Source organism: Bubalus kerabau, chromosome 23, assembly GCF_029407905.1.
Source record: "Bubalus kerabau isolate K-KA32 ecotype Philippines breed swamp buffalo chromosome 23, PCC_UOA_SB_1v2, whole genome shotgun sequence".
Classification (NCBI taxonomy): domain Eukaryota; kingdom Metazoa; phylum Chordata; class Mammalia; order Artiodactyla; family Bovidae; genus Bubalus; species Bubalus kerabau.
Genome location: NC_073646.1, coordinates 36804327 through 36818929, shown reverse-complemented (window position 1 = coordinate 36818929; position 14603 = coordinate 36804327). Strand labels below are relative to the sequence as shown.

Genomic DNA, 14603 nt, shown 5'->3' with positions numbered 1-14603 from the left:
GAAGAAGAGCAGGAACAATGCGTTTTGCAGGTAGCGCATACTGACAACCAATAACCGCTGGTTCTCTGGTGGGATCACAAAATGGTGGGAAATGCTTTAAAATGGTTGCTGTATCCGCGAAAACGGAAGCGTCCCTAAACCTCTGCCCTGCGCAAGGAGAGGGGAGAACCATTCCTGATGAAGTCGGGGGTGCTCCGCGATTAAACATAGGGGAAAGCGGCTGAATGCCAACTGGTTTAGACTTCGGACACATCCGGGGAAGCGCGACCTTCGACCTCGGCGGGAGGAAGCGCTCCCTCTCGGCCGAGGGGGGAGGGGGCGTCTACCGCCCTCCCCAGGCTTGGTCCCGCCCGGCTCCCGTAGTTCCTCTTGCCCGCACAGTTCTCGTGCCGCAGAGCGCGCGAGACTTCTGGGTGCCCGCCCCTTCCCATCAGCCCCCGGTGCTCCCCACCTTTCCCTCTCCGAGTTAGTTCTCCACCAGCCCCTGGTGGGTGCAGTTTGTAGTTCCGGGCGCTGGTCTGCGGGTGACGCAGGCGCAGCTGGAGCTGCGCGCGCCGACCGTCCATCCTCGGCTGTCCCGGTTTCTTCGCATCTATTCGGCCCCGTCGCCAAGAGCGCCCAGTCTCCCTTTTACCCTCCTCGTCGTCCCCGTCGCGCGCCCGAGGCAAGGGGCGGGCCCAGATCTCCCAGAGAACCTGCTGGCTGGACCGCGAGACTAACGGCCGCGACCGCTTCCAGGTGGGGGGAGGGGCCTGGAGCGGGAAGAGCCGGGCTGGGGCGGGAAGCAGGGAGAGGGGCTTGCGAGTGGGCGAGGAGGCCCCTGGGGGCGACTGGAGAGTCGGAGGCCTCCAGCTGCGGGGGCCGAGGCCTTATGATGGCGGGGTCGGCGGAGGGCTGGCGTTTTTGGAGGGAGGCGGGCATGCTCCTGCAAAGGGCGGGTGGGGTGGGGTCCTCTGCTCCTGCAGTCATTGTTGAACGCCCAGATTATCCCTCTCCGGATTCCAGGCCCCCTCAGCCAGAGCCATGGGTGACAGCGATGACGAGTATGATCGAAGGCGCAGGGACAAGTTTAGACGAGAGCGCAGCGACTACGACCGTTCCCGGGAGAGAGATGAAAGACGTCGAGGGGATGATTGGAATGACCGGTAAGACACAATTTTTTCTTAATTTCGGCTCCCTGTTTTATTGTCGGGCATTCAATTTTCATTGCAGTTTTCTTAAAGCATTATTCATTAGGTCGAGCCATATGAAATCACTCGTTCTTGACTGTTTCATGTGGTTCGACTTCATTGCTCTATGGCTTAATTTTTTAAATGTTCAGAAGATCAGAGCAACAGAGGTAAGAGTTTGAGTAGGAAGAAGCAGTGTTTGTGTGTGAATTCTATTGTTTGTAAATTATACCCCCAGAAAGTTGACTCAGAAAAAGTAATAATACAGAATTGGCTTGATTGGAGAGGTTATCAGACTAGTTCTCTATCAGGATATAATTAAATTTCTTGTAATAGCATAGCCTAGAATCAGAAAGAGTTCTTTGAACAGTGATCAGTTCAGTTCAGTTGCTCATTAGGGTCGGACCCATTGTGACCCCATGGACTGCAGCATACCAGGCTTCCCTGTCCATCACCAACTCCTGGAGATTGCTAAAACTCATGTCCATTGAGTTGGTGATGCCATCAGTGATCCATGGATGGGATTACTTGATTAGGTTTGATGTAGCTAGTGATTTGGAGAAGGCAATGGCACCCCCTCCAGTACTCTTGCCTGGAAAATCCCATGGACGGAGGAGCCTGGTAGGCTGCAGTCCATGGGGTCGCTAAGAGTCAGACACGACTGAGTGACTTCCCTTTCACTTCTCACTTTCATGCTTTGGAGAAGGAAATGGCAACCCACTCCAGTGTTCTTGCCTGGAGAATTCCAGGGACGGGGGAGCCTGGTGGGCTGCCGTCTCTGGGGTTGCACAGAGTCGGACACGACTGAAGTGACTTAGCAGTAGTGATTAGCTTTCTGGGATGTTCTGGAGTAGATTAGAGTTGAGGTTTTTTCTGTTAAATAGATGATATTTAAAGGAATTGAGGAAGATTTTTATCTAAGGAACATCATAAGTATCTAGTCAGTGAGTTGATATCACAGACTTGATTTGGAAACAGGTTATCAGAAAAAAACTTGGAGATGGCTTATTGCAGTAGCATTTATTCATCTAGCGTCATCTTGAAAAAGAAGTTTAGTAAGTTGTTCAGTGTTTCCCTCAACGTATCTCTTCACCGTGGAGACTGTCTGCGGCACCTTGTTTTCTTTAGTATTTTTCTAAGAAAGTCAGGAGACGCTTTTCCAGTAAGCAGCCTGGGGTGACTTCTAAAAACGGTGCACTATTCACTTGATCCAGAAAACCCCACAAAATCATGCAGATCAAGAGGTTCAAATCTTTGTGTTCACTTTAAGAACACTCATGAAACTGCCCAGGCAATTAAGGGTGTGCATATCTGAAAAGCCACCAAGTATCTGAAGGCTGTCACTTTAAAGAAGCAATGTGTGCCATTCCGTCGTAACGGTGGAGTTGGTAGGTGTGCACAGGCCAAGCAGTGAGGCTGGACACAGGGTTGGTGGCCCAAAAACAGTGTTGAATTTTTACTGCACGTGCTCAAAAATGCAGAGAGTAATGTTGAACTTACGGGCTTAGATGTAGATTCTGTGGTCATTGAGCACATCTAGGTGAACAGAGCCCCCAGGATGCCAGGCAGGACTTAGAGAGCTCATGGTCGGATCAACCTGTACATGAGCTCTCCTTGCCGCACTGAGGTGATCCTTACTGAAAAAGAACGGCTTGTTCCTAAACCAGAAGAGGAGGCTGCCCAGAAGTAAAAGATTTCCCAGAAGAAACTGAAGAAAAAACTTACGGCCTGGGAATAAATGCTGCAAAAAATTAAAGCAAATAAAGGTGTAAAAATAATAAAAGAAGACAACCAAAGGCATTCTTCTGAATTCTGAAGATGGCCAAGGGATAGTTATTGTCTTTAAGGAGTTGACAGTCAGAGGCTTGGAGTGGGGGGCAAAATGGCCTTGGGTGTATGCTGTAAATGAATATATTTATCTATGAGAGGTCATGATGAAGATGTGAAATGTTGAGGGAACAGATCTGAGGGAGAGGAGAAGTGGTGGAGGTATTTTAGGGGAGGGTGACAGGAAGGGGACACTTAGGAAAATTTGGAAAGATTAGTGGGAATTCCTCAGACACAGATGGGGTGTACAGCTTGGAGTTGGGGACATAATGTTGTTCACAGAAAAGAACATAGGTTCTAGTTTTTTTAGAGTAGTGGTTCTCATAATCCCTCAGAGGTCTGTGAGCCTACAACTGTTTTTTATCTTTAAAAATTTTTGTTCTTTTTTAAAAATTCTTTTTCATTATGGTTTATCACAGAGTACTAGTTTCCTGTGCTATACAGTAAAACTTGTCACTTAACCAATTCTATATATAATAGCTTGCACTTGCTAACGCCCAACTCCCACTCCATTCCTCTCCCCCCTTGGCAACCACAAGTCTGTCCTGTATGTCTGTGAGTGTTTCTGTTTCATAGATATGTTCATTTGTGTTTTAGATTCCACATGTAAGTAATATCATATAGTATTTGTCTTTCTCTTTTTGAGTTACTTCACCTAGTGTGGTAATCTCTAATGGCATTGTTTCATTGCTTTTTATGGCTAAGTGGTATTCCTTTCTTAATTCCATACACCATGTCAGTTTATCCATCCCTCTGTAGGTGGTCATTTAGATTGTTTCCATATCTTGGCTGCTGTAAATAGTGCTGCTGTGAACATAGGGTTGCATTTATCTTTCTGAGTTACGGTTTTGTCTGAGTGATGCCCAGGAGTAGGCCTTCTCTGGTGGCTCAGACAGTAAAGAATCTACTTGCAATGTGGGAGATCTGGGTTGGGAAGATCCCATGGAGGAGGGCTTGGCAACCCAGTCCAGTATTCTTGCCTGGAGAATCCCCACGGACAGAGGAGCCTGGTGGGCTGCAGTCTGTGGGTTCGCAAAGAGTTGAACATGATGGGGTGACTAAGCAGGATTGCTAGATCATATGGCAAGTGTAATATCAGTCTTTTGAGGAACCTCCATCCTGTTTTCCGTAGTGGCTGCAGACAGCTTACATTCCTGCCAGCAGTGTAGGGGGGAGGTCCCCCTTTCTCTACACCCTCTCCAAGCATTTGTTATTAGCTTGCAACTTTTTATAGTAATACTAAGGTAGTATTGTTGCTTTCACTGTATTGACATTTGGTGCTCTAGCAGTGGTGAGGAAAACTGGCTTGATTTGTGCTGGTGCCCTAGCACAAATCAAAGCAGTGGCACCAGTGTTCGATAACAAGTTTCATGTACTGTCATTGATGAAGCAATAACAATTTTATTTTATTTTCTTATTTTGTATTTTTATTTTTTTTAGCAATAACAGTTTTAAACTTTATTTATTCTTAACTTCTTAATATAGTTTTTAATACATGTGATGAATAGGAAGTATGCATAAAGCACTTCTGCATATGGTATCACCTGGGCTTCCCAGGCGGCGCAGTGGTAAAGAATCACCTGCAAGGACGGGGTTCGATCCCTGGGTGGGGAAGTTCCTCTGGAGTAGGAAATGGCAACCCACTCCAGGATTCTTGCCTGGAAAATGCCATGGACAGAGGAGCCTGGCGGGATACAGTCCATGGGGTTGAAAAGAATCGGACACGACTGAGCGACTAAGCTTGCACGCCTGTGGTATAGTGGTTATCTTGAGGAGGAGCTTTTGTGGGATTGAGTTGTGAGCTGAGTTAACAGCCCTGATCCCTCCTCTCCTGTGAGATGCCGTTTTTGTTTTTTACCTGAATGGACGGCTGTCAAACAGTGCTTATTCATATTTGGGTTTTGGGTAGACATTTTCTTGGGAATAAAAGCTAAGAGAACTTGCTACTCTTGTTGTTCAGTCACTATGTTGTGTCCGACTCGGTGACCCCATGGACTGCAGCACGCAGGCTCCTCTGTCCCCCACTATCTCCCGAAGTGTGCTCAAATTCATATCCATTGAGTTGGTGCTGCTGTCTAACCACTTGTTAGCTTAGGGGAAATTGTCAGTTTTGTTGCCAGTAAGAAAGTGGAACTTTGCAGTGAAAACTAAATTTTGGAAAACTTTTATCTACAATGTCAGTTTGTCAGCTCCCCGTTGCTTTAAAGGCTTTTATGGTGAGATAGGTAGTGATGCTAAATGATTGTATTTTAATACTGTGAAATGAGATGTGCCAAGGTCCATTAAAAGAGCAAAGAAGAACAATGAACTTTAATGTAGCAGAGTACAAAATGTTCATTGATTTGGTTTCAGATTCCACATTGCAACTAGCCTTTAAGATAACTATCTCTTGCCAAATTTTGGGGAGTATCAAAAACAGTGAATAGGGAATTCCCTGGCAGTCCAGTGGTTGGGGACTCTGGGCTGTCACTGCTGAGAGCCCAGGTTGGATTTCTGGTTGGGGAACTAAGATCTCAAAAGCTGCATGGCACAGCCAAAGCAAACAAACAGAATATCCCCAATAATCTGAAAAGGTTATTAAGGTACTCCCTTTTTCAAGTACATATCACTGTGTACTTCACATTTTCCAACCAAACAACATATCTTAACAGGTTGAATGGAGATGCATATACTGTGAGAATCCAGTTGTTTCCTTTAAAATTAAGCCAGACCTTGAAAAAATTTGTAAATGAAAAAAAACAGTGCGACTTTTTTCACAAAATTTTTTATTGGAAAATAGCCATTTCGTGTACAAATATATAATTTGTATTACTGTGTGACTTCAAAGTTAATAGTCTTATTTTCTGTTCTGATTTTGAATACAGTTAAATGTTGATAAATATAACTCATATAAGCAAAAGCTCTTTAATTTTTAAGAGGGTAAGGAGGTCGTCCCAAGACTGAAAAGTTTGAGAACTACTGGGTTATAGCAGAGGATTTTCCTTTGTTAAGATGGAGATGGGGTTCACTGGTGATTGGTAGAGAATCTGGAATGGTCGCCAGGAACCAAAGTTTTGAATTTAAGCAAGGGCATGACATGTTCGCATTTGTGTTTGAGAAAGAGCCCTTTGACCTTGGAGAGGAGGAAGGGGAGAGACCAGAGGTAGGGAATACAAACCAAGGTTGCACTTAAAAGGAGAAGTGGCCGGGACCAGGGCACATGGACCTGGCTGAGTTTATGGGAATGGCAGGAGAAAGGACAGCCTTCGTTGGGTTTGAGGCAGAGAGTTAATAAGCTGATAACAAGTTAGCGGTGAGAGTGACCCTTGGTAACTGGATGCGGGGCAATCTGTTGGTGCAGCCGAAAGTGGGAAGCTGTGGGTCGGGGGCGGCAAGTTTGGGCCCATAGCGATGGAAATAACAGGCTTGATTCTGGTCATGTTGAATTGGAGGTGGCAATGATAGAAGGGGTTGGTAACGTTGGTCTGGAGTTCAGAAAAAAGGCCAGGCTGGAGGAAGAGTTGACGAGCCATCAATTTGTGGGTAGTGGCTGAAGTGATGGAAGTAGACAAGTCTTTCCGCTTAGAGGGTTCTTTTGGAATAGTTTCCAGCATTTAGTCTGGATGTACTCAGATCCAGTACTTCAGCTACCTGATGCAAAGAGCCGACTCATTGGAAAAAACCCTGATGCTGGGAAAGATTCAAGGCCAAAGTAGAAGGGGCAGCAGAGGGTGAGAAGGTTAGAGAGCATCATCGACTCAGTGGACATGAACTTGAGCAAACTGAGAGAGAGTGAAGGACAGAGGGGCCTGGCGTGCTGCAGTCCACGAGGTTGCAAAGAGTCAGACATGACTTAGCGACTGAACAACAACTCAGATAGGATAGAAAGAGCCCATCCAGGAGTGTGGTCTTGGGATACCCAGCTGTTGTCGTTGTATTTACCGCCGCTTGTTCTTACCTCCAGAGAGTGGGACCGGGGCCGGGAGCGCCGCAGTCGGGGCGAATATCGTGACTATGACCGGAATCGGCGGGAGCGCTTCTCGCCTCCGCGGCATGAGCTCAGCCCCCCGCAGAAGCGCATGCGGCGAGACTGGTGAGATGGCGATAGCCTCTGTCCTCTCTCCGGGCCTCAGCTCTCCCCCCTCACTTCTGCTGAGAACTTTCTTGGTCGTTTCCTTTGCTCAGACTTCCCCTCAAGTCATCTCTTTTGGTCCCTTAAAGCCCTTGTGGGAGAGACCGCAGTCCACGTGCACCCCCCCTTGGTCCCGTCCTCTGTCCTCTGGAGAGCTGCTTGCCTTCTCCGCCTGACTTTTGTGTCCCCCACCCTCAGGGATGAGCACAGCTCTGACCCATACCACAGTGGCTATGAGATGCCCTATGCTGGGGGGGGTGGGGGCCCAGCTTATGGCCCCCCTCAGCCCTGGGGCCACCCAGACGTCCACATCGTGCAGCACCCTGTTCTGCCTATCCAGGCCAGGTGAGACCTGCGTTTCTGGGGGGGCCCGGGAGAAGGGGGTCCACCTTTGGGGATGGATTGGGGTGGCTGAAGCCAGGAGAATTGGGTTGGGCACACAAGAGCACCAGTGGGCGGTGGCAGCCATTGGTGCCTCGGGGTGATGGTCTTGGTGGGCAAAGGGAGAGGGCACCTGGCTGCCTTGGCCCCCCCATTCCCCCACCCTTTTCCCCCACATTCAAGACTTCCTGACCGGCGCGTCCCCCCGCCCCCACAGGCTGGGCAGCATAGCAGAGATCGACTTGGGCGTGCCGCCGCCTGTGATGAAGACCTTCAAGGAGTTCCTTCTGTCCCTGGATGATGCTGTGGATGAGACCGAGGCGGTCAAGCGCTACAACGACTACAAGCTGGACTTCCGGAGGCAGCAGATGCAGGACTTCTTCCTGGCTCACAAGGATGAGGAGTGGTGAGTGCCCCTCCTCACCTGCCGTCTTGTCCCTGGCATGTTTCCCCTGGCCCTGCCAGTGGGGCCTGCAGCCCGGTGCTCTTCCCATCTCCCCCAGTCCAGCACTTCTGGGGGCGGGGGAGGGGAGTGTGCCAGCCCTGACCGATGGGTCTCCTCACCTCCACGTCCGCCACGGCCCCCCCCCACCCCATCTCCCTTCCCGCCGTCGGTGAGTGAGCCACCTCCAGGCAGCTGGCCAGAGCCACCTGTTCCTCTGGGGCGGCAGACACACCGCCTCCCCCTTGCTCTTCGGGGTCACCACCATCCCTGATCGCTGGGACCCTGTGTGGCGGTAGCGTCCTCCCAAAAGCAACGAGTGAATCCAGACAAGAAAAGCAAAGCTCTCAGGATCGTTTGACAGAAAAAGAATTTTGATTTTTTTCCTTTTGTGGATGTTTTAATTTTAATCAACCATCTTTTCCCCCCTTCCTGCTCCTCCTCCTCCTCATCCTCTTTCTGCTCCTCCTCCTTGAAAAGAGCCAGAACTGGGAACTACACCCGCTCATCGACGGAGCTCGGAGCAAACCCACCTCCACCCCCACCATACCCAGCCCATACATGAGCCCCCTGGGCTGACTGCGCTGCCCGGGCCAGGCAGACAGGCAGGGCACCGTTGTGCACAATGCAGCGGTTTAGCTGAATGTGATTGCTCAGGCAGCTAGTCAGTCAGGGCCCCCACCGCGGAGTCCCGCGGGGGTGGGGCACCCGGGCCGGGCGCCCCAGCCAGGAGCCAGCCGGTGGCCCACCAGCCAGCATGGGCCCTGGGCGCGGCTAGTTAAATCTTGAGCTCTGTTTGACCAAGCGGCCAAGGTAAAGATCCTGGAGGTGACGCCTGCGGCTTTCCCTTCCTCTTCTGCTCAGCTTGTGGTTCTGTTCTGTCACTGTCTCCTCTTTCTTCTTAACCCATGTCTTTGTCTTACTCGCTCATAGACCTGTCATTCTTTCTCTGTCCCCGTTCTTGCTCCTGTCTGACACTTCTTTCTACTGGGGTTTTGTTTTTTACTAGTTTTCGTTTGGTCTTTAGTTTTCCTCCTTGTTTTTTTTCTGGGACTTTCTCACACTTTGCCCTTTCTTCTTTGCATATCCTAATTTCTCCTGTCCTCCCTGCCCTCTCCTGCCCAGGGTCCTATTTTAAGTGTTTTCTTTTTCATGCTCTAACCTAACCCTCCATCCCTGTCCTCTCTTGACCCCTGTGGGCAGTACCTGAGGTTATAAGGGCACTTCAGTTTCTCCCTTTGGTCTTTCCCTGTCCCTTCACCAGCTGCTTATCTTCCCTAGCGGGGAGAAAGGTGTCCTGCCTTTTGTGGCTTTTCCTTTCTGGTGATTTCAGGTTTCCCTGTCTTCCACCAAGGGATGGAGGGAGCTGGTGGGAGCAGTCCTTTTAATGATTCTAGTTTGGGGTTGGCAAGGAGAGGGAGGTTCTTTGGGACCTACTATTTCTTTAGTGGTACTTTGGGAAGCTGTGGGAAACTACACTCCTTAAAATTTGTGTTTCCCAGATACTTCGGGCAGTCATTCTGCCCCCAGCCCTGACTCCCCCTGTAGTCATACTCTTTCCAAATCTAGAGCTCTTAGTTCTTGGCTCTCCCCCAGATCTTCTCAGAGCCTAACCTCTGGTTCCTTTTGGGGGGTTTGGGTGGTTCAGGTGCACCCCCTCCCCTGATCTCCGCTGTTATGACCGTCTGTGGGTGTGAGAGGATGGGGGCTGTGCCCTGACTTTCCCGAGCCCCTCCCCATGTCCTGGCTCTGGCCTCCAGTGACTGTTTGGTTCTTCCCTCCCCACTTCCTTCTCAGGTTTCGGTCTAAGTACCACCCAGATGAGGTGGGGAAGCGTCGGCAGGAGGCCCGAGGGGCCCTGCAAAACCGACTAAGGGTGTTCCTGTCCCTCATGGAGAGTGGCTGGTTTGATAATCTTCTGCTGGACATAGACAAAGCTGACGCCATTGTCAAGATGCTGGATGCAGGTGTGTGGATTGGGAGGGGTGGATTTGTCTGGTGACCAGGGTCTTGGCTGAAGATGAAAATTGATAGAAAGCCAGAGGCAGAAGGCCAGGACCCTTGGATTGTGACCTCTGCTCCCTGTTTTGGTAGCTGTGATTAAGATGGAAGGAGGTACAGAGAATGATCTGCGGATCCTGGAGCAGGAGGAGGAGGAGGAGCAGGCAGGAAAGCCTGGGGAGCCCAGCAAGAAAGAGGAAAGCCGGGTTGGACCAGGCCTGGGCGATGGAGAGCGCAAGGCCAACGAAAAGGATGACAAGAAAGAAGATGGCAAACAGGTCTCAGTGCTGGGGCTTTTGGCGCTGTCTGTGAGGCCTGGAGGGCGGGAAATGGAGCCACTTTAGGGGGTTGGGTATTGGGTGGGCGGGAGGCAAACTTGTGGACTGAGCTGCTGGAGGGTGGGCAGGGCCCTCTGTAAAAGGCTGAAGGAGAGAGTGATGTTCTGGTGATTTGTCTCTACCTATAGGCTGAAAATGAGAGTTCCAGTGATGACAAAACTAAGAAATCTGAAGGTGATGGGGACAAAGAAGAGAAGAAGGAAGACTCTGAGAAAGAAGCCAAAAAGGTAGGTTCTCGCTTAGATAAGGCTGCAGTCGGGGCTGGGTCCTGGTACCTGACTCCCCCCCTTGCTGTGGGTCTCACAGAGCAGCAAGAAGCGGAACAGGAAGCACAGTGGCGATGACAGCTTTGACGAAGGCAGTGTGTCCGAGTCGGAGTCAGAGTCTGAGAGTGGCCAGGCCGAGGAGGAGAAGGAGGAGGCTGGTAGGTTTTATTTTCAGTTTCTTGCTATTGATGGTGCTGGGGAGTGTGAGGGGGCTGGTGTGGAGGCGAGAGGTGGGTGAAATTGATAAGGAGGGGGCCTTTTGGGAGAGACTGGTTGGGGGAGGCTTAACAACTTCTCTTGGAGAAGGAAATGGCAACCCACTCCAGTATCCTTGCCTGGAGAATCTCATGGACAGAGGAGCCTGGTAGGCTGCAGTCCACGGGGTTGCAAAGAGTCGGACATGACTGAGCAACTTTACTCACTAAAAACTTCTCTATTCTCCCTTCACCCAACAATAAATTTTCACTGACTCCCACTGCTCCCTGCATAGATGAAACACTCAAGGAAAAGGAGAAGCCCAAGGAAGAAGAGAGGGAGAAGGCTAAGGACGCCCCTGGGCTGGAATGCAAACCCCGACCCCTGCATAAGACGTGTTCTCTTTTCATGCGCAACATCGCGCCCAACATCTCCCGGGCTGAGATCATTTCTGTGAGTGGGGGCAGGGGTGACACCTAGGCTTTGGGTGGGGACGGCAGGGGGACGAGAACCTGGCGCTGCTTCTGATGCACACACACCCCTGTTTCTCTAACAGGGAGGCCCCTTCCCCCTGGGCCCACGGCCTCCAGAGAGGCCAGCCCTGACTGCAGCATTTGCTTTCAGCTGCTGCTGTTCTTAAGCCCTTGTATTGTTTTTTTCCTAGTCCAAGGATAGATGAAAAGGCAGTTCCCCAGGGTTCTAAGGACATAGGGATTGGAGGAAGAAGTAAATTGTTGAATCACTAGGTAGGGTTTCTGTTTCTGCTTTTCCAGCTTTGTAAACGATATCCAGGCTTTATGCGTGTGGCGTTATCGGAGCCCCAGCCGGAGAGGAGGTGAGGAAGGCGGGAGGCGTGACCCTGGACACCTTGGGGAAAAGGTTTAGGGAAGATGAGTGGCCAGCATCACCTCCATCCCAGGATTATGTGGGCATTTTCTTGTTCAGGTTTTTCCGCCGTGGTTGGGTGACCTTTGACCGCAGCGTGAACATTAAGGAGATTTGTTGGAACCTGCAGAATATCCGAGTGAGTGCTGGGAGTGGGCTGTTGAGGAAGAGAAAGTAGGGCCTTGCATGCTCCGCACGGTCTCATTCCTTTGTTCATTGACGGCTCCATCCATCCAGTCCTTATTTCATCCATTTTGCCTGCTCACGTGGACTGCATGCAGTTGTCTCTGGGTGTGGCCCTGAGACTGTTGGAGTGAGCAAGACATCCTGGTCCCTGTACACAGGGGCTCGGTCTGATCACTAGCGTGCTCAGTGGGGCCACTCTTCTAGTGGCTCTTCTCGGGCAAGTGTTGCTAAGCTTTTGGTCCCCTCCAGCTCCGGGAGTGTGAGCTGAGCCCTGGCGTGAACAGAGACCTCACTCGTCGCGTCCGCAACATCAACGGCATCACCCAGCACAAGCAGATCGTGCGCAACGACATCAAGCTGGCAGCCAAGCTGGTCCACACACTGGACGACAGGACCCAGCTCTGGGCCCCGGAGCCCGGGACTCCTGCCCTGCCAGCGGTCAGTGACTCCTTGGGGAGCTTTTTACCACCTCGTCAGCTGTGGGCACCTCTGGCCTTACCTGATCTGTAGCATTGACCCCTTGTACCCACCCACGTCTTTGCCCTTCTCCTGGGCAGCACCTTAGCTCCAATGAAACAGATTGATGTTAGTGATTATTTATGGGCTAAGGCAGAACAGATGTGTAAATGTAATATTTATTATAAATATAGTATTCTATAAAATATTATATTGAAATATAACAACGGAGAGGTAACAGGCCAGCTGAGTCCTGAGCTCCTTTCTGCCTCACTTGGCCTTTTCAAATGCAGAGGTTCCTAGGCTGCCCTGAAGAGTTTTGTCTGCCTGTCTCACCTCACCTCTCACCCTTCCAGAGTCTGCCCTCACAGAACCCGATCTTGAAGAATATCACTGACTACCTGATTGAGGAGGTGAGCGCTGAGGAGGAGGAGCTGCTGGGGAGCAGTGGGGGGGCCCCTCCCGAGGAGCCTCCAAAGGAAGGGAACCCTGCAGAGATCAACGTGGAGCGGGATGAGAAGCTGATCAAGGTGCCAGTGGGAGTGGAGCGTGGGGCGTGGGAGAGCCTGGCTCCGGCGGTAAAGGGGGAAGAGTGATGAACTCACCGCTTCTCATTTTTCTTAGGTTTTGGACAAGCTCCTTCTCTATTTGCGCATCGTGCATTCCCTGGATTATTATAACACATGCGAGTACCCCAACGAGGATGAAATGCCCAACCGTTGTGGCATCATCCACGTTCGGGGGCCCATGCCACCCAACCGCATCAGTCATGGGGAAGGTGAGTTCCCCGCTCCCCATCCTGGTTTCTCTTGCTCTCAGCTGCTTCTGGCCTTGGTTCTGTCCTGGTAGTAGTGCTCTGCCACCCTCTCCTCCAATCCCGTCCTCCTGGCTCCTTTCTCCAACCTGCTCCTCTCTGTACCCCAACCATAGTTCTAGAGTGGCAGAAGACATTTGAGGAGAAACTGACTCCGCTGCTGAGTGTGCGAGAATCTCTCTCAGAGGAAGAGGCCCAGAAGATGGGTCGCAAAGACCCTGAACAGGAAGTGGAAAAGTTTGTGACCTCCAACACCCAGGAACTGGGCAAGGATAAGTGGCTATGCCCTCTCAGTGGCAAGAAATTCAAGGTCTGTGATGACAATTATGTTGTTAGGACAATGGGAAGAGAGGGTTGAGCCAGGAAGCCTCTTCAAGCCTGGGGAGGAAGTGTTCACTGGGATTGGAGAGGGGAGGACTGTCCTTGAAGCTTGGGTCTGGGCAGCAAGGGAGCCCACACTGTTCAGTCTGTCCTAATCCCCTCTTCTCTTCGCCCAGGGCCCCGAGTTTGTACGTAAACATATCTTCAACAAGCATGCAGAAAAGATTGAGGAAGTGAAGAAGGAGGTAGCCTTTTTTAACAACTTTCTCACTGATGCCAAGCGCCCTGCTCTGCCTGAGATCAAGCCAGCTCAGCCACCAGGCCCTGCCCAGAGTAAGATACGATCCATGAGGGTCTGCCCCATTCTCTGTCCCTTGACTGTTCAAAGACTCCTGGTTCTAACTGGTGAGACCTAAGTTTCTACCCCAGTCTCAGGCCATATTACTAAAAGCGCATTCATTGTCTTCCTCCCCCGCCCCTTCCCCTCCCCCGCAGTAATTCATGTTCCTGTCCTTGTTGTACTCCCCCCAGGTCTGACCCCGGGACTTCCCTACCCACACCAGACTCCCCAGGGCCTGATGCCCTATGGTCAGCCCAGGCCCCCCATCTTGGGCTATGGAGGTAAGTGTAAGAGGGAGTTGAAGGACTTGAACTGGGGCTGGGAGAAAGAAAACTTAGGGTATAGTTGAGGTCACAGCGTTTCAGCTCTGTACTGATCTTTTTCCTAGCTGGTGCTGTTCGCCCTGCAGTCCCCACAGGAGGACCCCCATACCCCCATGCTCCCTATGGTGCTGGCCGAGGGAACTATGATGCTTTCCGAGGCCAGGGAGGTTATCCTGGGAAACCTCGAAACAGGTGAGAATGGGTTAAGATGGTTACGTTTTCTTGGCCCTCTGCAAACTTCCTTTCAGAGACCCTCAACTCTAACCCTGTCTTAACTCTTTCTGACCGCACAGGATGGTCCGTGGAGACCCACGGGCCATTGTGGAATACCGTGACCTGGATGCTCCAGATGATGTGGACTTCTTTTGACTCACCTACTTTTCCTCACTCCTGGTATCATCTGTACTTGTGACTGCCTTGTCTTATCCAGCTCTGAGAAGTTTTTGTACGTTCAGCCCTACTGCCAGTAAAAGCACTTGCGTGGTGACTCTTGGCTTAGTATATATGAAGTGTTCATTGTTCAGTTGTGTCTGATTCTTTGTGTCCCC

At 50.9% G+C, this 14603-nt stretch overlaps 1 protein-coding gene across 4 annotated transcripts; it reads left to right on the top strand.

The window, feature by feature from the left end:
* Positions 1-422: 422 nt before the first annotated feature.
* SRRT (serrate, RNA effector molecule) lies at positions 423-14556 on the top strand. Of its 4 annotated transcripts, none has more exons than XM_055561675.1 (20): positions 423-738; positions 1006-1145; positions 6940-7068; positions 7306-7452; positions 7706-7894; positions 9728-9897; positions 10025-10209; positions 10398-10496; positions 10576-10693; positions 11026-11183; positions 11504-11565; positions 11676-11754; positions 12051-12239; positions 12614-12787; positions 12882-13035; positions 13188-13381; positions 13569-13797; positions 13924-14013; positions 14121-14247; positions 14405-14556. In XM_055561675.1, exons 2-20 carry the CDS (start codon positions 1024-1026, stop codon positions 14406-14408), a joined length of 2619 nt encoding a protein of 872 aa, XP_055417650.1. In that variant the 5' UTR covers positions 423-738; positions 1006-1023; the 3' UTR covers positions 14409-14556. The 4 variants fall into 4 exon arrangements, with proteins under 4 accessions (XP_055417650.1, XP_055417647.1, XP_055417649.1 ...); XM_055561672.1 differs by having other exon boundaries at positions 435-738; positions 14349-14556; XM_055561674.1 differs by having other exon boundaries at positions 438-738; positions 13569-13725; positions 14349-14556.
* Positions 14557-14603: the final 47 nt, after the last annotated feature.

Excerpts from the sequence above, each read along its gene's own strand:
- SRRT (XM_055561672.1), top strand. The coding sequence starts at position 1,024 with ATGGGTGACAGCGATGACGAGTATGATCGAAGGCGCAGGGACAAGTTT. Across the intron at positions 11,184-11,503 it reads CCCGGGCTGAGATCATTTCT|CTTTGTAAACGATATCCAGG; the intron begins GTGAGTGGGGGC and ends CTGCTTTTCCAG. Across the intron at positions 12,240-12,613 it reads GGACTCCTGCCCTGCCAGCG|AGTCTGCCCTCACAGAACCC; the intron begins GTCAGTGACTCC and ends TCACCCTTCCAG.